This window comes from Papaver somniferum, chromosome 8 (genome assembly GCF_003573695.1).
Source record: "Papaver somniferum cultivar HN1 chromosome 8, ASM357369v1, whole genome shotgun sequence".
NCBI lineage: Eukaryota > Viridiplantae > Streptophyta > Magnoliopsida > Ranunculales > Papaveraceae > Papaver > Papaver somniferum.
Window position 1 is genome coordinate 7,800,036 of NC_039365.1, and position 22,397 is coordinate 7,822,432.

The 22,397-nt window shown below is 35.9% G+C and overlaps 2 protein-coding genes and 1 pseudogene across 2 annotated transcripts; 1 reads left to right on the forward strand and 2 right to left on the reverse strand.

Moving 5' to 3' along the window:
- The first annotated feature begins 10,444 nt into the window (after window positions 1-10,444).
- LOC113304294 (BAHD acyltransferase DCR-like) lies at window positions 10,445-12,692 on the forward strand. Its single transcript, XM_026553368.1, has 2 exons — window positions 10,445-11,058; window positions 11,603-12,692. Exons 1-2 carry the CDS (start codon window positions 10,576-10,578, stop codon window positions 12,494-12,496), a joined length of 1,377 nt encoding a protein of 458 aa, XP_026409153.1. The 5' UTR covers window positions 10,445-10,575; the 3' UTR covers window positions 12,497-12,692.
- A 6-nt stretch (window positions 12,693-12,698) lies between these two features.
- LOC113304295 (peroxidase 27-like) lies at window positions 12,699-14,124 on the reverse strand. Its single transcript, XM_026553369.1, has 4 exons — window positions 13,806-14,124; window positions 13,512-13,700; window positions 13,259-13,421; window positions 12,699-13,141 (listed from the first exon to the last, which is right to left on the reverse strand). The coding sequence occupies exons 1-4, from the start codon at window positions 14,013-14,015 to the stop codon at window positions 12,735-12,737; spliced, it is 969 nt and encodes a 322-aa protein (XP_026409154.1). The 5' UTR covers window positions 14,016-14,124; the 3' UTR covers window positions 12,699-12,734.
- Window positions 14,125-15,782: 1,658 nt separating this feature from the next.
- On the reverse strand, window positions 15,783-18,956 carry LOC113305008 (annotated as a pseudogene).
- Window positions 18,957-22,397: the final 3,441 nt, after the last annotated feature.

Sequence of the window (22,397 nt, forward strand, 5' to 3'; positions counted from 1 at the left end):
TCTAGAAATAGGATAACTTGGAAAATTTTCCTCAACCCCTCCTCCGACAAAGTAATGCTTTGCATAATATATCTACCCTACATGATATTGTCAAAAACGCTATGTGCCTACATCAATTTGTCAATGACCCATTCTTCAAGATTCACATTGTGTAGATCTATCTCAACTCGCTAGAGTTGAGTATTCTTTACCCATGTCCATATAATGTCAGTAACCGACAACTTTAACCATCAGGGTGTTAACTGTTAAGGGATGCAGATGGCGTTCTGTTAATTGGAATCCAAGTTCGAAAAACCCATACAACTATAGAAATCGATCCAGATTTTGAGTAGTTCTTTTCACTTGTAATTCGTATCCGAATAGTAATGAGCCCCCACGGTACATCAACCCGGACCCACCACCATGCAGCTAGGCCATCTCCGATATGGGATAAACATGAGATTTGATAGAGTCTTCACCCTAGTTAGCAATTCGCCGAATCATTCGCGAATGATTCGCAAATTTTTACGAATCGGTCGTTACTGAATCAAATGGCCGTCCAATTGAAATACCGACCTAAGTACGTGAAGAGTACGTGAATTTTTTGAGCTTTCACAACTATACACGGCTTTCACGAATCGAATTGGAATCGGCCGTATGGATTCGGCCCATTAACTCTGAACAACAACTCTCTGGGCTTATTTTCCGATCAAGTTTTAAGGCCCAAATGCTCATACTTCTCTTCTTCCGTGTTTTGCAAAAATATGTTCACAGGGAGAGTCGACCCGTAGACGTATAACTCCTTAATTTATGGTCCACTCCACTGAGCCAACGATTATTTGATTGCCTAAAGTTACATATACTTGATATATATACTTACAATTAACACACAAATCACACTCCCCACCATAATTTCCTAATATTAAATGTTCGCATCAAGCCGAATTTTGTATCCCGAATTCATATCTCTAAAACGAATTATACACGTACATATGCCGTTCCGATTTACTGCCGACTCACGAACCGTTGACCGAATTTTTAACCGAACTTGACCTTTATGAATCCGAATAATACACATATGTTTGCCGTTCCGTACGTATGCCGAACTACGAATTGCTAACTAGGGTCTTCACTTGCCAGTTGCCACATCCTGTAAGCATCAGTCAGCAAAATTTAAACTCGGTCACCATTAAGTGGTGGCAAGGAAGCATGCAATGTTTAGGTAGTAGCTACAAAATTAATGTTTTATTTAATACCTGGTAATTGCCTTGGATTCATAGTACTACATCAAATTAAATGTCTTAATCAAGATCTTCATAGAAAGCACTAGCTAGCTAAATAAATCACCTATGACCCTAGATCTAGGATGTCTAAAATATACAAGTTACCTATTCATTCATTTTCTTTTTATGTAATGCAAATTTAGGCGCAACGTCAACATCTTCCCTTATTATCTGCTAATGCTTTTCATATTTCATAAACCAAAGCCATACGCATTTTTTATTTTAATTATGATTAACAAAAAGAGCCGATTTGTTACCATTTTTTTTTTTGTAAGTTGGAATAGATTTAAACGGACTAATTTAAGAAGTTAGTAACCCTTGCATCAATAATAGTAGAGCTATCTAATGTTGGGCTATGAACTCCAACCCAAACATTAGATTTATCTTCCTTATAAAGCATAGTTTGGACAAGTTAGGCAACATAAAGAACGGCCAGGATTCGTTTTTAGAAAAACTAAATCTACGACTGTAAAATGATCAGTTAAATTAAGTTTTAATAATAAATGTTCTATTAGTATTTGATAATAAATGTTTGTTTAGTTAATCAAATAAACATGCTTTCATTAATACACTACATAATAAATTTATCTTATATTAAATCAGTATACATTAATGGTGGTTATGATGGTGAGCGGGGATGGTGGATCAGCAGTGGGGATAATGAGGGTGGTTGTTGGTGAGAATGGTGGAGTGATGTTGTTAATGGTGGTGTTGGTGGAAGAAGTAATGGTAGATTGGTAGTGGGATGAGAAAGGTTTCCAAAAGTAGATAAATTAGTTACCATTGGTTTATTTATTTTTATTTGATATTAGTTTTTAAATTTGTTTTTCTTTTATTTCTTCTTTTTTTTAAAATTTAAAATAATATTTTCATTAATACAATATATAATAAATTTATATTATATTAAATCAGTAAACATTAATATTGGTTGTGGTGGTTGGCGGTGGTGGTGGATCAGCTGTGGGGATAATGGTGGTGGGTGTTGGATGTGAGAATGGTGGAGTGATGACGTTAATGGTGATGGTGGTGGAAGAAGTGGGATGAGAAAGGTATCCTAAGGTAGATATATTACTTAGTTACCCTTTTTTTATTTGATATTAGCTTTTTAAATTTGTTTTTCTTTTATTTTTTTAGTTTTTTTAAATTAAAATAAACATTATAGGCCATATTTTTTTGGGGTCAGGACAAGAAAGAAGAGGAACGGTTGAGGACTATAAAGAAACCAAGTTCATTCTGAGAATTAGATACCAAACAAGATAACACGTGGTTACAATTGAAAACATTATTTGCATGAAAAGACGCCTCATAGGGTTTTATTAGAAAACAAAAAAAAACAAACGTTTACCATGGATTGATTGGTAGCCCAGCGACAAGCTGGGCACCAACCATTTTTGATATCTAAAAAATTAGTTACATCTAAACTGTAAATAATGTTTTATTTTGCATATCATAGCAAAAAAAACTGTAAAATTATTTTTTTATGCGTTAATTTAAATTTTGCATTTGGGTTAGTTAGGAAAGATAAAGAGCGGATGAGATTTGTTTAGGGAAAAGATATATCAATGGTTGTGGTTGTTTACATCGTTATTGTATCATTAACTTCACATAAATATTATACTATCTCTTATTATAAATGTCTTAATAAATATATTTTCATTAAATCAATAATTAATTTGTTAATAATCATTATGGATGATCGAGATGGTGTTTGTGAGTGGTGGTGCATGGAGACGGTGACAATAGTACTGGTGGTTGGTAACTCCGGTGATCGTAGTGCAGGTGCTCAGTGTGTTAGTGCAATTAATGTTTTTTCAATGTCGTTAGGACATAAGTAACATTATTACGAAAGTTGTGATCGATTTTTTTTAAATGTAAAAATAAGATGGTTATTAATACAAAAGAAACAATTGTACAGGCTAACCACAATTTTTTTTCCGAAACACAACTCGAGAAAAACCCAACGACAATAAGGATAGTATGGGCTTTCAGTTGGTCCTATTACATGTTTCACCCGGTGGTTTTTCGTGACAAATATTTTGGTCAACCTAACAATTCTCAGAAAGATAACATAATAATTAAAAGGCATGGAGAATAATTATCATTGTATATAGAGGCAATAAAAAATAACAAAGGTTAAAATTGACAAAAAGAATTTACTTATTATGGAGGCCGTGCCGTCACGACACGGGTGAAGTTCTAATCTACTTCTAAAGCATGCAAAATATAAGATGGAGGTTCATTCTTCCAATTAATACAAGTTGAGAAGATTTAGCCTCCTTAGCAAGGATATCAGCTACATCATTTGCTAATCTAGGAATATAAAAAAAAAACCTAAATTTTTTTGGCAAAGGTTAAAGACTCTCTTTACTTCATCCATGATTGTCTGGTTCTGACAATTGATTTGAGACTCTTCTCCATTTAGGTAGTCAAAAAGGTTTTTGCAATCTCCTTCTACACTAAAATTTGACAAGCCTTCCTCCGTAGCCCATGTTGTTGCCTGCAAAAGCCTTAAAGCTTCTGCTTCTTCTGGAGATGAAGCTCCTGCTCTACCTTGCTCGAAGTTCCCTGCATCATTTCTAAATATTAAAGAAAAACTTGCTGGTACATACATAGAGGTCCAGGCTGTATCTAAATTGAGCTTCTTTTGTGAAGATTTAGGAGCTTTCCAACTTGGTTTTTCCACTGTTCTAGTTTTGACATGTTTAGTCGAGAATTTTTCCTTGTACCAATACTCTAAATATCTTTGTATTTCTAGAGCTAATTGACTATATGTTTGTTGTTGTTTTTCAAAGGTTCTATTGCATTTTTTCTTCCATATAAACCAAATCTTAGTCATGATTATTTCTATGGGGATGATAGTGTTTTCATTTCCTATCCATTGTTTACAGACCTCTAAAAAAGTGGTAGTTGTATCGAAATTCAATTCTACATGCAATGGCTCTGTTGCCCGTACAAACTTGGCATAAAGACAATGAAAAAAAAGGGTGCTCTATGGGTTCATTTTCCATACATCCAAATGTGCAGTTAGGTGTTATATCCTCCATAAATCTGGATAATTTTAGGTTTGTAGACACGTCATTTTGTAAACACTTCCACGTGAAGATCTTTATTCTTTGAGACGCATCTATTTTCCATAATCCCTTCCAGGAGTTGTCAGACTGTCCTAGGTTATAGTTATTCACAGTTCTTTCATTAAGCTTGTTGTGCATGGATTTGACTATAAATTTTTCTGAGTTAGTTAGGAGTCATCTAAGAGTATCTGGTTTAGCCGATACTATTCTTATGTTACAGATATGTTTAGCAATATGTTCTGGAAACAGTTCAAAAATTAAATTAGAATTCCACTTATTGGTAATGGGATCTATAAGATCTCTTACAAGTGTTAAATTGGTGTTGTTCACAGTTTTGTATGTACTAAGATTTTCCTCTAGTTTAAGGATCCAATTATCTTCCTAGATATTAATGATAATACCATCACCAACTTCACATATGTTATTTTGTCCTACTAACTTGATTCCTTTACTAATGCATTTCCAAATCCAAGAACTAGTTGAAGATATTTTAGCTTTAATAACAGAGAATTTCCTGAAATGTTTGGGTTTTAGTTGAGTCACCCAAAGAGCCTTAGGTTCAATTAAGAGTCTCAAAGCAATCTTGGCTATTAAGGCTAAATTAAACTTATGAGCATTTCTAAATCCTAGACCACCTTTGCTAATAGGTTTACATAAACAAGAGTAAGATTTAGGGAAGTAGCCTTTATAGTTGGTTTCTTTCCCCCACCAGAAGTCTCTTTGTAAAGCATCTATTTTATGAGTGATTTTTTTTTTGGAGAATAAAAAAACTCATTTGGTAATTAGCCGTACCTTCCATGGTTGCTTTATTAAGGACCATTTTACTAGCTTGAGCTAGAACCTTACCTATCCAACCTTGCACTTTTTGTTCCATCTTTTCTATTATACCTTCAAAGAGTTTTATTTTTGCCTTATCTATAAAAAGTGGAGTTCTAACTATGAATCCTTTAGATCAATTTTTTTGATTTTAAGAAGTTTACAGATCATTCTCTGATGTTTAGGTTGGACTTTTTTACTGAAAAAAACTCCAGATTTATCAAAATTAATCAAATGTCCTGATGATTTCCTAAATTTTTCTATAAGTTGGAGTAAATTATGACATTCTCTAAGGTCTGCCCTAATGAAAAGTAAATAATCATCAGCAAAGAATAGGTGGGAGATCGAACTATTTTTTGGAGTCATCTTAATGCCATGAATAAGATGCTCTTCTTCACAGGAAAGAAGCATTCCGGAGAAAATTTCCATGCAGATAATGAAAAGATAAGGGGATAGAGGATCCCCTTGCCTAAGATCTCTAGTTAGTTTGAAATAGCTCCCTGGACTACCATTAAGAAAAACAGCTATAGAATGAGTAGAGATGTATTGATGGATGAGGTTACAAAAGTTTTTGTCAAAACCAAAAGCTTTCATTGCAATGATAAGGAATTCCCAATTGACTCTATCAAAAGCTTTAGACATGTCAATTTTTATTCCTATTCCAGCATGTTTTGCTTTCTTTTTCTTAAAAGAATGGATAATTTCCTGAGCTATAAATACATTATCAGAGATTTGCCTTTTTGAGAGGAAAGCTGCCTGAAAAGGGGAGATAAAAGAGTTTAAGAATAGTTTCATTATGTTAGCTAGGATTTTTGCTATAATCTTGACAGTCCAATTGGTCTGAAGTTACTAGGATCTTTAGGGTGCCTGCATTTAGGAATAAGAAAGAGGAAAGTTTTTTTAACTTCTGAGTGTAATTCTCCTGTTTTAAAAAATAGTTGTATGGTAGCTACCACTTTCTCACCTACAGTTTCCCAGTTGAGTTTGAAGAAACTAGCTGGGAAGCCATCAGGTCCAGGAGATTTATTAGGTTTTAGTTTTTTTATAACTAACCAAATTTCCTTAGCAGTGGGTATAGAATTTAGGATAACATTTTCTTCTAAAGATATACTAGGTTGTATATTATTAAAAAGGTCAGGGTTGGAAGAGACAGAAAGAGGAGGGTAAGAGAAGAGGTTTAGAAAAAATATCTGTGAGTGTTTCTTTCATTTCAGTTCTCTTGAAGGTAATTTCATTATTGGCCATTTTTAGACATTCTATATTGTTCCATTTCCTTCTCTTTAAGGTTTTTGTATGAATTTTTTTTGTATTTTCCCCCCTAGTTGAACCAAATTGTCTCTAGACTGTTGTTTTGCTATTGCTTCTTTGGTATCATAGGGATGTTCTAATTGAGATAACTTTTCTTTAATATTTTCCTCTTTCTTGTAAACATAGCTAGAGTTGTTCAGGTTTTCTACTTGTGATAGGATTTACTTTATTTGTTTAGAAGGTAAACCAAAGATGTTTTTCTTCCAGTGAGCTAAGTTAATTTGGAGAGATTGGAGGTTGAGGATCAAGGAATTTATTGGGTCATCCCTAATGCCATGGAAACAGGTATATTTAATACTTTGGACACAAGAGATTTATTTTTGCCAAGTATCATAGAATTTAAAGGTATATTCTAGTTTGATATAGCTTGTACCTAAGCTTAGTGCTATGGAACTGTGATCTGAACCTGCAGCCACTAAGTGAGAGAGCTCAGCTTTGGGAAATTGAATATTCCACTCAGCATTTGCAATAACTCTGTCTAAGTGAATTCATAACCTTTAAAACCTATATCTAATAGCCCTGCGTTACTTAGAATGTTACGGTAATGTTCACCGTTAGATTTTTTAAAAGGTAGCCCCCCTAATTTTTCTTCCTGTATAAATACATATTCAAATCTCCTAAGAGAATTCAAGGCATAGATTGTTTATCTATTTGTTCAGAGATTTCAGTTAGGAAATCGCAAGCAATGTTTCTGTTAGATGGGTAAGGACTACCATAGAAACAAGTTAGAATCCATTTTTTGGACTCAAAATTGGTTTGAACTAGCACATTAATCATATTAATGTTCCATTGGACAATTTCAAAGGAGAAGCCATCAACCCAAGCTAAAGCTAAGCCACATGCTAATCCAATTGGGTCAACTATATGAGTATTGGGGTAATCTATAAGTGGAGATTTAACTAAATGTTTTTGAGATTTTGTTTCAGATAGATATAAAATCTCAGGTTTATCTACAGAGATTAGTTGACTTAGGCGATTCTGAGTGAAACGGTTGCCACAACCTTGCACATTCCAAGCTATGATTTTCATTGTTTGAGAAAACTAGCCCAGTGTAACACTTTAATATGCAAAGGTTAAAAGCAGTAAACAAGCAAGTATTATGGTTTTGAATCTTAGTGAGTCTTACTAAGTAGAGCTATGCTTAAATACATTAAAATGCTTCTAAGGAAAAGATTCTAGAAATTAACAGCTGAGCCTAACAAAAATTTAAGAGTTAAAAAAAATTCAATCAGAAGCAATAAAAGAGAAATCTAATAAAAATTCTAGGAATTAACAACTGAGTACAAAATAAGAAAAACAATGAGCTTAATTAAACTAGAAGAAGCAAAACAATTAAAGGGAATAGAATATTAAATTCTAATAAAGACGTTCTTGAAGGTATGCGATTAGGAATAATTTTCAGGATATTTATCTAAAAAAATTTAAAGTTGTGGAGTAAGGGTCCTAAATCTTTTTCAAAGAATGATCTCCGGAAAAAGCAATAGTTCTACTTGTAGATTGACAATAGCTAATAGTGTATCACACGCCTAGGAAATTAAGAAGTTAAGAAGAGAGAAATCCTAGAAAATATATCTAAATTTTTAAGTTTGATGAGTCTAAATCATGAATAAGCTAACGGGAATCTTAATTCTAAAACATGAATTTATAAATTGAGTAAATTGCAATTAGGTTAAAAGATCGAAGAAAAAAACTTGTAATCCTTCCCGTCGCATCGGAGAAGGAGATATTGAGAACGAGATAGGGGTTATGATTCAGATTCCTTTGATTGCTCTGTAAGATTTGACCCGTATTGATTGATTTGAAATGTTGACTGAGTGACTTTATAGTTGCTACATGATGAGGATGATGCAAAATTATAGATAACTAGAAGCCAGCGTTAGAAGAGAAGGGGAAGAACTGCAGAAAATTGGGATCTAAATGAAATCCGTTCTAAAAAAACCCGAGAACGCTGAATCTTGTAGCAAACCAGAATCCGGATTGAGTTGGTTCGAAAGTTAGATCAGATCGGTCCCTAGTTAGTAATAGGGCGAATAATTCGCGAATTATACGGTCCCGTACTTATACGGGTCCCTTTAGCGAATTTCTCTAACACCGAACATAGTACACGTCTAATCTGGACTTCCCGCATAATTCGCGTACGCGAATCATTCGCTGCTAGGATACAGGCACGTGGCAGCAACATTTGAGTTATGGATTTAAATTCAATAATTAAGGGCGTGATGTATTGAACTCATGACCTCAAGCTTACCTACAGAACACCATAGCCATTGGGCTATGCCTTAATTGGTGATATGTTTTAAGATATCATCATATTTTATATGTATTGTTGTATCCAAAAGCTACCTTAGTGTATTTTAACATAGCCGAATTTTAAGTGCCGCACTAACATCTTGAAAACGAATTATACACATACATATGCCGTTCCGAATTACTCTGTATCACAAACCATTGGTTAGAATTGATTCCTACGAAATCGTATAATATTTGTACGTTTACAGTTCCGTACGTATGCCGAATACCGAATTGCTAACCAGGGATCGGCCTGATATACAAGATGCAATATTAAATTGTTATGAGATGCAATTTAGAATACTAAGATGCACACCCGTGCCTAGTTAGTAAGTTCGCGAATGATTCGCGAATTTTTCCGTATCACGAATTTTACCGTTTTATTCGCGTACGTTTGCAATTCCGAACCCAAGTCGCGTATTATGTGGCATTCCCGGATTATTCGCGAACCGTTCACGAATTTTACGTATTCCGAATGATACGTCCGTTTAATTCGCCATAAATTCTTTAGCTTTTACTTTTCAATGACTCCACTTTTTGGGCTTTACTGCCTTCCGAGCATACACGACCGAATATTAGACGTGTTGTAATTTTTATGAAACAAAAACGACTGAAGAGATTTGAAGGTGAAGGTGAGAGAGATCTCAAACTCACTAACCAAGCATCTAAACCACCATACGACGTCCTCTTGGATAACTAATGTTGTATATATTATTAATATCATTATATTAAGTTTATTTTTTCTTTAAATAACTCACACATATGCATAAAAATTGGTCTATGACCTTATAAATACAAATTATTTGTTATATATAGATACCGAATTTTCAGAGCCGAACTCACATTTATAAATCGAATTATACACGTACGTATGCCGTTCCGAATTACGGACGAATCACGTCCCGTTTTGACCGAATTTTGGACCGAATCTGGATTTTACAAAACCATATAACACTCGTACGTTTGCCGTTCCGTACGTTTGTCGAATCCCGAATTGCTAACTAGGCACCCGTGAGGGAGGTACCTAACTATAGAAGCGAGACAAACAAGGTGTCCAATAAATTTCATCCACGCATATGATAAGTGACTGAGAAGCACAGCTGTAAAAAAAGGAAAAAAAACAATTTAAGATACGAGTTTTCATTGAGCAAGGAAGCAATCACTGACTTAGATGAGACACTACGACAATTTGGGGGAATACAACTTTTTTGGGAAGGAGTTAAAGACATGACAGGTCGAGACCTAGCAAAATTTTCAAATGGTTATAAAATACTAGTATATTAAACAGGAGACATTACCATTTTCTTTTCTAAACAAACCTTTGATGGTTTTGCCTCAAGGCTGGCCTTGCATGTATATATGTTGCTGATTATGCATGAACTTGGATTTACTAATGTTCAAACACCACAAGCGAACCATCAATGGCATCAATGTCCAACTATTTAAAATGACCAAGGAATCTCAAAAAATATTAACAAAATAGCAATATATACTTGAATTCTTTACACCAAACAACAAGAAACTGCAAAAGAAGACCATTTATTATTTTTTTCATTGCTCACTAGGGTTTTCATTTATGAACCCCCAACGGTACCCATGAGACCACCATTAATTGTATTCTCAACTACACATCTGCATCTCATCTCGCTCACACTCTCTCGAGCAACTTAAATATAACCTACTACTACCCACCACATCCATTATAAAACTCCTCTCCTTGGATCTTCTCAAACTTAACTCATTTTACTTTTTTTCAGTGTTTTTGGAAGTTGATATTTCTTGAATTTCTTAACTTATTTTCTCCTCTCTCTTTAGCTTCTTCAAAAAACATGGGCAGTATTGAGAATGGAAAGCAAGAAGTTGATGAATCGATCATAGTGAAGTTGATTAAGAAAACTAATGTCTACCCTAGTAGTAAAAAACTAGGTAGACAGGAATGCCCTTTGGTTACGTTTGATCTACCTTATGTAACTTTCTATTACAACCAGAAATTATTATTGTACAAAAGTAGTGGTCTTGATGGTGATGATTTTAAGTTTGAAGAAACAGTAGAGAAATTGAAAGAAGGGTTAGCGTTCATTTTAGAAGATTTCTTTCCTTTAGCTGGAAAACTAGAGAAAGATGAAGGAGGAGTTTTGAAAGTTGTTTGTGAAGAGGAATGTGTTGGTGTTGAAGTTGTTGAGGCAGTCGCTGAAGGAATCGATGTCGCTGAATTAGCCGAAGCAGAATCGTCTAGTATTTTGCATGAGATCGTTCCATACCATGGTGTCATGAACTTAGAAGGTCTTCATCGTCCACTGTTGGCCATTCAGGTTGGTCCATTTAACTTTTTTAGCTATTTTCTTTTTAAGAAGAACTGCTGGTATTTCTTTTCCTGATCGATAATTAGTATTCAGACGAGTTTACAACCAGGATTATATAGAAAAATTAGAGTATTATGACATCATCCATATGTTACACTGCTTAAGTTTTCACAAGAATTTGGGTGATGATTAGCTAATATTTATCTTTTAATGGAAGTGCTTAAAAACTAATGTAAAATTCCTTCATAACATGCTGCTGCTATGGCGTATATTTTGACTTTTTAGGGTCTAGTGCCCCCCTAACTCCTCTGAACACATACAGAAGCCAGACTTTACTACTTAGCTCCTTACCTATATGCTTTGTACAGAGGACCATGGGCATTAACAGTAACACAAGGAAATTGAATGCTTTTTAGGGTTCAAGATCATGTCAGTATGGCACAAAATGTGGTTGAAATTATTTACTTCAAAAAAAAAAATCATTTTCATTAAAGGATGTTTTTCTCTTGAAAAGTTTCACATCTAACAAATCTTTGTTTTTTGCTATTTACAGTTTACCAAATTGAAAGATGGACTTGCAATTGGATGTGCATTTAACCATGCAATCCTAGATGGAATGTCAACATGGCATTTCTTGAGTTCATGGGCCGAAATCTGTCGTGGATCTACTACAATCTCTGTCCAACCTTTCCATGATCGAACAAAGGCTAGAAACACTCGTGTGAAACTTGATCTACCAGAATCTGCTGCAGCATTTGAGAAACCAGCCACATCCAACGGTGAGGAGAAACATACCCCTGAGCCACAACTCCGGGAAAAGATTTTCCGATTCTCAGGTTCCACAATTGAGAAAATCAAGTCGAAAGCAAATGAAAACCTTCCAAGTGATTCCAAGCCCTTCTCAACTTTCCAAGCTCTTGGGTCACATATTTGGTGCGCCGTGACGCGTGCGCGAAACCTCAAGCCGGAAGATTACACTGTGTTTACCATTTTTGCTGACCTCCGGAAACGTGTTGATCCACCAATGCCAGATAGTTACTTCGGTAACTTAATTCAAGCTATTTTTACCGTAACCGCAGCCGGAGCACTACTATCGAATCCTGCTGAATATGGGTTGAAAGCATTGCAAGGTGTGATCAAGTCACATGACGCAAAGACAATTAACGAGAGAAGTGCTGCATGGGAAAGTAACCCAGTACTTTTCAAATACAAAGATGCAGGAATGAATTGTGTTGCTGTTGGAAGTTCGCCAAGGTTTCCGGTATACGAAGTGGATTTTGGTTTCGGTAAGCCTGAAAGAGTTAGAAGTGGAACAAACAACAAGTTTGATGGAATGGTTTATTTGTATCAAGGAAAAGATGGTGGGAATAGCATGGATGTTGAGATAACTTTAGACCCTGAAGCCATGAAGAACTTAGAGGCTGATGAGGATTTTACCAAGGTCTAATTTTAATCATTAAGGGAAAAAATTAATGCTTGCTGTGACGCTATAATTTGTGTGGGTTTGAATTTTTAGTATCTATTTAGGACATAATTGGATGTATTATTAGATGACTTAATATCTGTTTTTATTTGCTACACTTTAATTTGGTGTTGAAGTCTAATTAATAATATTAATAATTATATGTGTTATTAATTGTTTAGTTAAGGATAAATTTAGATTACATCACACTATAATTTAGAATTTAGTTAATGAGAGCACAGTGTTTTCTGATTTCACCATCATTACCGGTGAGAACTTCAATGGCGTTCATTTTCTCCATAGACACAGCAAAATCCTTGAAGAAAGTTGGTCCATTGTTTCTTGCTTGACTCTTAACATAAGCCTTAGTCACAGGGTCGTCAAGAAGAGATGCGTCAGATGTAAACAATCCTCTTCTCTTACTAACAAGCTTATAGTAACTAGAGTCAAACGTTTTAACACTTCCTGGATCCATCTCTGCTCTATGCACTAAATCGTTTGGCTTGCACTTGCTCTTTAGTCGTGGTACATACTCGCTGTCCAATGTTGGGTCTGAATCTCCTTTGCCAGTGAAGTTGAACAATCTTGTTGTAAATGAGGTGCAAGCGGCAACTCCAATTGTGTGCGCACCTGTTGATGCATATATATGATTAATGATTAGGTTTTTGGCGCCAAAGTTTTCTCAAATGAAGAATACGCTTGTTAAGGCCAACGCTTTCACTTCCGTTGATATGTAATTTCAGTTACCTGATAAGACAGCAAGGTCTTTTGCACTCAACCCTTTAGATGCAAACGATGCTATCAATTGAGTAGCATTGAAGAATGGTTCTGGTAGTGTAAAAGCATCTGTCATGATGGAAACTCTACCATCTCTTCGTCCAGTGGGTACATTCCACCATGGTCCTCTAATCTGGAAAAAATAATCCAAATCTTTATTAGTGCACATATTACATTTAGATCAATTTATTCACTAATATTAGTCAATTGGTATATTAGTCACCATAGCTACTGAATCTCTTGCAACCAATGATAGAATGTCTGCACATGAAACAACTCCAGGGCACACTTTTTCGACTGCAGCCTTTGCAGCATCAATAACGTTGAAACCTCTAAGGGATAAATTAGGAGCTGCAGCTTTCTCTGTTTGATGTGTGCTTGTAGAATTTATTAGCACTGAGCCATCACAACCCTGTATACATTAACAGATAGAGATTTCAGTTATATCAATTAACATGAAACACACGCTAATTAACATTTTGAAATGAGAGAACGAATTATATGTGCATAAACATACCCTGACGAAACAATCATGGAAATGCATTCTCAATAATGCGGCAGGGAGTGTAGGATTAAAAGAAACGTATGAAGCAGTCGTCTCCTGAATAATAGCCTCAGCATTTGGACATGTCTTATGGTAGAAACCTAATTTCAGACCTTGACCATTAGTTATGCCTAAGACAAGGAAAACAAGAACCAAAGCCGAAAGCAAACTTAGAGTAGCCATGACTGTAGATTGATGTTAATGGAGTTGACTGAAAACTCCAAGCTAGAATGGTAGTAGTAGTGGTTATGAGGATGATCAGAGTACTGAACATCTATATATATACATAGAACTCGCTACTTAGAAATTGAACTCATTATATGTCAATGTAATGCTGCAAAAGACTGTCATTAATTAAGCTAGATAAATTTGAACAACTGCTTAATTATATTGATCGTGGTACGTCCATTTTGCCAGGTTAGGTAGAGGTGCCTATAATGAATGTCCAAAACGGAAACTGGTTTTAGTTTACACATTTGAGAGACAATTGAGAATTAAAAGAGGAATTATTGTCTTCTCGAAAGAACGAAGCACACCATGCTATAGTAGTACGAATCACGATCTGATTTTTGTTTCTTTTTTAAAAATGGAAGGTAAGGCAGAGACGGGGAAACATATTGGTGAATTAAAAAGAAGAAGGTGCTGCTGTTTGGCAACATTTAGGAATCTTTCCTTTTGGGACACCGAATTGGCATCAGACGTATCCGCCAGGTTGAGTTTTCGAACTCCACTAACAACACTTGACAACGGTAAGTGGTGGTGGGCCTCTGCGGCCCAGTTAATTGGGCATGTATATAATGGAAAATTTCTTGTTTGGTCCTAGGCCCATATAGTTATTTATAGTAGGGTCCAACCGGAATTTTTTTTTATCCGGAGGTCCAAAATTAATTAAAACATGGAAATGTCCATAATGCCCATTACTACCAAACGTGTGTGTCTACACTGCTTACAAATTTGAGTACATATCTGGTACACTGCTTAAAAATTCGAGTACATATTTGCTACACTGCTTACAAATTTGAGTACATATCTATCTGAGTACATATCTGTCGTACTGCTTACAAATCCGATTATATATCTGAATGCTTACAAATTCGAGTACATATTTGCTGCACTGCTTCCAGGTAGAGTACAAATCTGTAAGAATCAATGATAAATAAATTAGAAAACGTATTACATCACATACATTGTAGGATCATACAATGTAGCAACCCAACCTTCTATGTTCCTCCAAATCCATTTGCAGCACACCTTCTTTCAAACACACGTCACAACCAATTTGTAACTTCATCAAGACCACCACCAATTTCACAAGCTTGCAAATCTGAACCAACAACAACTCCTGTTCCTATCATTCAAAATCTGTCATTTCTTGCAATAAGTTCTGAATTGCATCACTAGATCATCTCCATATCCAATTCCAGTACTGAATCAAACGTAACAAAGAGCATCTATTTCAGTATTTCATATACGTACTGAATCAAGCATAACATGGAGCACTTCCTATCAATATGCGATATATGTACTGAAGATTCATGAACTACAAATCAACAGTATGACAACAACAGGTGACAGATCTATGAAAAATAAGAGAATCGAAAGACATATTACAATATTTCACATAAGTACTGAAGGGTAAGACTAAAAAATGAGCAAAAACACAGCAAATAGCATTTCCTATCAGTATTATACATACATACTCATGGATCGAACCAAAAAAAATGGAAAAACTTAAAATAAAACAAAATTAGAAGAGTTTTGTATCAGTACGCCATATATGTACTGTCAATTCATACACGAAAAACAACTGTAACAAACCTAAAAAATGTTATAATGTTGAACCAATGATAAATCACAAATAACCGCTACAGTTTTAGTTACCTGTAACCCTGGGAAAACAGCATTGTTAATCGCAGATTCCATATCAACCCAAAGAACAGGATCTTTCTTGAAGAAAATCATGCCACCTCTGGGACCTCGTAATGACTGCAAATTGAAACAGAAGACATAGTAAAAAACATGACCCTTGAACCTAAACCAATAAAAACAAATGCTGCTTGTGTTGGTGTCAGTAGTTGCAGTCTTGCAGACTTCATGAATGTGACTAGGTGTACCTTGTGAGTGGTGGTTGTTACAACATCACAGTATTCAAATGGGTCGGCAAGTACAGATGCAGTAACGAGACCACTTATGTGAGCCATATCCATCATGAGAAAAGCCCCAACAGAATCTGCAATATTCAAGAAACATAGCAGGAAAGGGAATTAGGTGTGCGTAATGGGTTAACTAGTCTGATTCTCTGATCACTAAGAATAACAACTGTTGACAACCAAAATATATGTGTATACCTTTCTCATTCGAGGATAATCGAAATCACGAGGATAAGCACTAGCACCAACAATGATGAGTTTTGGTCGAAAGAGGGTGGCAGTTTTCTCAAGCATATCATAATCAATAAGGCCTGCAAGTGAATTTGGTAATGAATGCAAATTATCAACGAATTATAAATGAACAACAATAGACCACATAGTCATTACACAATATAAGAATGCAGAGCAGCACCTGTTGATTCATCAAGACGGTAGGGCATCGATTCAAAATAAATCGAAGTCCCAGATACCCGTCTTTTAGGAGTCATAAATCCATGTGACAAGTGACCTCCATGAGGAAGATCCAGACCCTGTGCCAGTTACATGAACAAAGCCCTTTGTTGACAAAGTGTCTCTAGCTCATCAATGTACTCATTGCCACCATAATACCTACATTGCAGAATGAAATGATAAAATGCATTTCAATACAAATACAGGGAAAAAATACAACATTAAGCACCATCTTTACCTTTTACCAGAAAGCCCTTCTGAATACTTTTTTGTGAGACAAGAACCCACAGCTTCCATCACTGCGCGAGATGTAAAATTCTCTGAAGCAATGAGCTCCAAGATGTTAAACTTGCGATTCTTCTCACTATCAATTATTGAACGTACTTCAGGGTCTGCCTAACTTGAGAAGGTAATCTATCCGCAGTAGTAGTACCCAACTTGGGAAAAAAAGTTGAAGAACTTTTAGTAAAAAGATTGGGTTGTTGTACAGCAGCACCCATTATTGCAGCTCCACTGTATGCCTGCATCTACTTCACTTCTCCTTAAACATAACAAGGAGCACTTCCTATCAGTATGCGATATATGTACTGAAGATTCATGAACTACAAATCAACAGTATGACAACAACAGGTGACAGATCTATGAAAAATAAGAGAATCGAAAGACATATTATAGTATTTCACATAAGTACTGAAGGGTAAGACTAAAAAAGGAGCAAAAACACAGCAAAGTCAGCAATCACAGACACTTTGACACCATTCTCAACATAAGTGATGATAATTTCAGAAGGGTTCAAGGTTCTCCAGTTTTTACAAATAAGAAATTTCAGGTCATCAATACTAGACTTAAAAGTAACCAGGTGAGCAAAATGATGATGATTATAATAAATGTATGCATAGCAGTAGGTATTTGGATTGGAACACTCTGCATCAGACATGTTTTGAACCTGCAAATGTCACAAAGATGTAACAGTATTAAAATACAGTATTTCACATACGTACTGATGGGTCAAACTAAAAAAAGTGAGAGATCTATGCAAGAAACAGATTCTAAGAGCAGTTTCTATGAGTATGCCATATATGTATTGCAGATTCATGAACTAAAAAATCAACTGCATGACAAAGAATAATTAAGAATCTAGGAGAAACAGCAGAATCGAAGCACGTAATACGGTATTTCACATACGTACTGATGGGTCAAACTAAAAAAAGTGAAAGATCTATGCAAGAAACAGAATCCAAGAGCATAAACAATGAGTATGTCATATATGTACTGCTGGATAATACGATCTGAAAGTGAAAACAAACCTGATTTTGAAAAGAAAACAGAAATATAATCAAATCGAACTAAAATAAGCTAAAAACTTAACAATCTAACCAAATAACTGAATAAATACGAACAATATTCATAAAAAACAAACAGAACACAACCGATCTCCATGATCTATGCAAGAAACAGATTCTAAGAGCAGTTTCTATGAGTATGCCATATATGTACTGCAGATTCATGAACTAAAAAATCAACTGCATGACAAAGAATAATTAAGAATCTAGGAGAAACATCAGAATCGAAGCACGTAATACGGTATTTCACATACGTACTGATGGGTCAAACTAAAAAAAGTGAAAGATCTATGCAAGAAACAGAATCCAAGAGCATAAACAATGAGTATGTCATATATGTACTGCTGGATAATACGATCTGAAAGTGAAAACAAACCTGATTTTGAAAAGAAAACAGAAATATAATCAAATCGAACTAAAATAAGCTAAAAACTTAACAATCTAACCAAATAACTGAATAAATACGAACAAGATTCATAAAAAACAAACAGAACACAACCGATCTCCATGATCCAAAATTCAAATCTTATAATGATTCAAAAACTGTAGCAGAAACAATGAGTATGTCATATATGTACTGCTGGATAATACGATCTGAAAGTGAAAACAAAACTGATTTTGAAAAGAAAACAGAAAGATAATCAAATCGAAAGATAAAATAAACTAAAAACTTAACAATCTAACCAAATAACTGAATAAAAACGAACAAGAATCATAAAAAAAAAAAACAGAACACAACCTATCTCCATTAAACTGTAGCAGAAAGAAGAAAACGAAAAGATTAAGCAACATACTTGTTAAAAATCGCAGAAGAAATCTTCAGAAACCCTAGTCCCAAATCCAGAAGAAGAAAGAGAGCAGAATTTTCCCAAGAATAATCGGCTGAATTTTTTTTTAGAAACTTTGAAATAGACTGCTTTAATATATGTAGGATTGGAAGGGTAGTTTAGGTATTTAGAAATTTCGCACAATTTGTCCCGCACGTGTACAGGACCTGGGCTTAAAAAATTTGGTCAATTTTCATGTTTTCTCTTTATTATGGACCTCTGATTAGTGGGCTTTAATGGGTGGACCTGCCACTAACTAAGAACACTATAATGGTACCTATTGGTAATTCCTACGTATATAATAGCACTCGATTCATGTTTGATAGAAACCTTTTTTGAGGCATACAAAACCATTTTCCTATCTAGGGTGGGTTTATAAGGGGTGTCATAGTAATGGGTAAATTACTAACTTATCATTAATTAATCAAAACTAGTGACAAAACCCCTAGGTGAACAAACTAGTGATAAGAAAAAACCGGTCATATTATTTCTACCAAATAAAAACCGGTTTCAAATAAAACTGGGACAAAAACCCCAAGTCAAATGATAATGAGCAAATTTAACTTTTTTTATTTTAAAAAAACCCAAATGTACCCTTTTATCTTTTCTTCTTATTCTTCTCTGATTTCTTCTTTCTTCCGTCTCCTTCTCCCACCACCTTCATCACCAGCAGCAACAATGGATCTCCACGAGAAGAACAGCGCTGATTCAAGAGATGAAGAATTCGAGAGACGTTTTCTCTCAATCACTAGTTCATTCATTTCCCTAAAACTGAGAAAAGAAAGAGAAAGCAGCAGCCGCTGCTGTTAAATCCGAGAGACCAGATCGAGACGCTGATTGAGAAATTGAGAAGAAAATAAGATTTGAGATGATGTTCATAGAGCGTAGAGAGGAAGAATCAGCAAAAAATTGTTGCTAGAATTTATTGAGATCGAGAAACAATGAAGAAATTAGGGTTTATGTTCTGATGCTGAGCTGTGGCTGCATTTGATTCAAGAATACAGATAAAGACAGATGGAGAGTTGGGTTTGGTGCTGTTTAAGAAGACCTGTTGCTGTTAATCTCAGAGATGAAGAAGAAATTGATGAAATCAGGGTTTCGATTTGAATCTCCAAACGAAGAACAGGAAGGGAATTGGGTCTGTCGATAAGAGCAGAATCAAACAAGAAATTGGTGATGTTAATCTCAGAAGACCTGTTGGGTTTGGTAAACAAGTTGTTGTTGGTTGGCCTTCTTGGATTAGTGTTGTTGCTCGTGAAGCTATTCATGGTTGGATTCCTCTTCGTGCTGAAAGTTTCGAGAAATTGGAAAAGGTAAGGGTTTTTCTTCTTCTTTTGTTATTTTGCTACGATTTTTTTATTGTTCTTGAATTGCTCATTTCTGGTCTAATTTGTGTCGTTATACATCGGAATGTTGAAGTGGATTAGTACGTCGACAAGGTATTTTTGTATTTGTTCATGTGCTGCAATTATGTGAATACTGCAATTTTCTGACTGTATCTTTAGATTGGACAAGGTACATACAACAGTGTTTTCTGAGCACGAGAGCTTGCAACTGGGAGGATATTTTCCTTAAAGAAAGTTCGGTTCGATAAATTTGAGCCAGAAAGTGTGAGATTTATGTCGCGGGAAATAATGATTCTCCGCAAACTGGAGGGACTAATTACTTCTAGACTGTCAACTAGTGTATATCTTGTTTTCGAGTACACGGAACATGATATTGCTGGTTTATCATCTTGTCCTGACATCAAGTTCAGTGAATCACAGGTTCGTATATATGGAACTCTGGATGTGTGTTCTAGTATTCGGGAATTACCAATGTTAAAGGGTTTGATTTGTTCATGTTGTGTAGGTTAAATGCTATATGCATCAACTACTATCTGGCCTTGAACACTGTCATTCAAGAGGTATAATGCACAAAGATATCAAGGGATCCAACCTTCTTGTTAGTGATGATGGAGCTCTGAAGATAGCTGATTTTGGCCTGAAAATTTTTGTTAGTGTCGGGCACATTCAACCATTAACTAGTCGAGTTGTTACTTTATGGTATCGGCCTCCTGAACTTTTACTTGGATCCACCAGTTATGGGAAATCTGTTGATCTATGGAGTGTTGGTTGTTTATTCTGTTGATATGTTGTGTGTTTGACTCAAAGGGTTCAGGTTGCTGATGTGGTTGATTGGGTCTGTGGTGTTCAATACCAACTCGCAGATGGAAGGAAATGGAGTATGATAGGAGCAGTTGTTGTTGCTTAAATGAAAGGGTTGCAGGAAGTGGTTTTAGGATGATCTCGGAAGCCGAGGAAGGACAGAATTTGCTGGAGAAGGCAGTAAAGAAGTGCAGCAGAAGTTACAGGAGAGTACGAGAGGCAGTGTTGTTGTTGTTGCAACAGAAGTGCAATGCAGGGAAAGAGGTTCAAGTGATGGCAGTGATTGCAGGTCAGCTGAATGAGTTGGCGTTGCTGCAATGTAGAGAAGGAATGAAGCTGGTGATATGTTGTTGTTGTAGAGAATGTGCAAGAAGTCGAGCTGAATTTGCAGAGAAGCTTATGATGTAAGCAGTGATAATGGCAGTTACAACATTGGTATGTGATTGGGGTTTTGTCGCTTACTGTTCAGGCCAGAGTATAAGGAGAAACGAGGGTTTCCGCTATAGATTAGTGAAATTCAGTGAAAGAGTTGGACATGGGAAGAGTTAAGATCTCTCTGAGCTGAGATGCAAGATGGATGGTTTGATTTGGGTTCAGCTGATTAACGGAAGGATCAACAAGGGAGTAGATGCATGTGCAGTGACTAGTGCAGGTGGTGTTAGCTCAAGTGCAGGATTGTGCAGTTGCAGCATTGGTGGTGACTGAGCTAGCCGTGTTACAGGTGGTTGTGGTCATGATAACTAGATAAAGATGGTGATGTGTTGGGGTTGCTTGCAATTGAGATTTTGAGTACAAGACTGAGCCATGAAATAAGAAAACAAGGTCGTGTGCTGATGGAATTGTAAACAAAAGAGAAAGGCAGGGAAGCTAATATGATGCTGGTGGAATTTTTTCTGGTGTCTGAGCATCAAGGAAGCAGTATTTTTGTTACCGAGCTGCTGTAACGCAGTAAGACTCTGCAATGTAATGAAGGTGTTGCAGGTAAGAACTGATGGTGCTGATGAGTTCGTGCTGAAGAGAATGGAAGATTTCGGTTGCGGATGTTGCACCTAGAAGACACAGAAGTTGGTTTGTTGGTGGCAATGGATTGAAGAGGATATGGAGCAATAGTGCACATTTGCACCTGAACTGAAGGGAGATGCCGCTATTGCCGAGAGAAAATGAAGTTGCAGGAACTGAAATGACAGCTGTTAGTGTGATGAAACCAATTATGGTTTCATCTTATTTATGATGAAACCAAAATCGGTTTTATCGTATTTCAACGATGTATTTCTATCCATGAACATGTATAATACCTCTTATAATTCTTCTTGCAGGTGAATTCTCACGAAACCAAGATGAAACCAAAATCGGTTTCATCGTATTTATGATGAAACCAAAATCGGTTTCATCATATTTATGATGAAACCAAAATTGGTTTCATCTATTTTTTTGGGTGGTGGTGGGCGGTCGTGGTGCTGGTGGCGGTGCGGCGGGTGTTGGCGGTGGTGCTGACTGGTAGCGGTGGTGATGCAATTTCTCAATATCGGTGGCGGCGGTAATCGGAGGCGGCGGCGGCGGCGGTGGTCAGAGGTGGCGACGACGGCGGTTGTCGGCGGCGGTGGTGGACGACGGTGGTGGCCGACGGTGGTGGTGGCGGAGGTGGTCG

Bases quoted from the DNA above. Each gene is read 5' to 3' on its own strand.
- LOC113304294 (XM_026553368.1), top strand. From the start codon at position 10,576: ATGGGCAGTATTGAGAATGGAAAGCAAGAAGTTGATGAATCGATCATA. The intron at 11,059-11,602 runs GTTGGTCCATTT...TGCTATTTACAG, and splicing joins GTCCACTGTTGGCCATTCAG to TTTACCAAATTGAAAGATGG.
- LOC113304295 (XM_026553369.1), bottom strand. From the start codon at position 14,015: ATGGCTACTCTAAGTTTGCTTTCGGCTTTGGTTCTTGTTTTCCTTGTC. The intron at 13,422-13,511 runs GTGACTAATATA...TATTTTTTCCAG, and splicing joins CAAGAGATTCAGTAGCTATG to ATTAGAGGACCATGGTGGAA. The intron at 13,142-13,258 runs GTAACTGAAATT...ATGCATCAACAG, and splicing joins AGACCTTGCTGTCTTATCAG to GTGCGCACACAATTGGAGTT.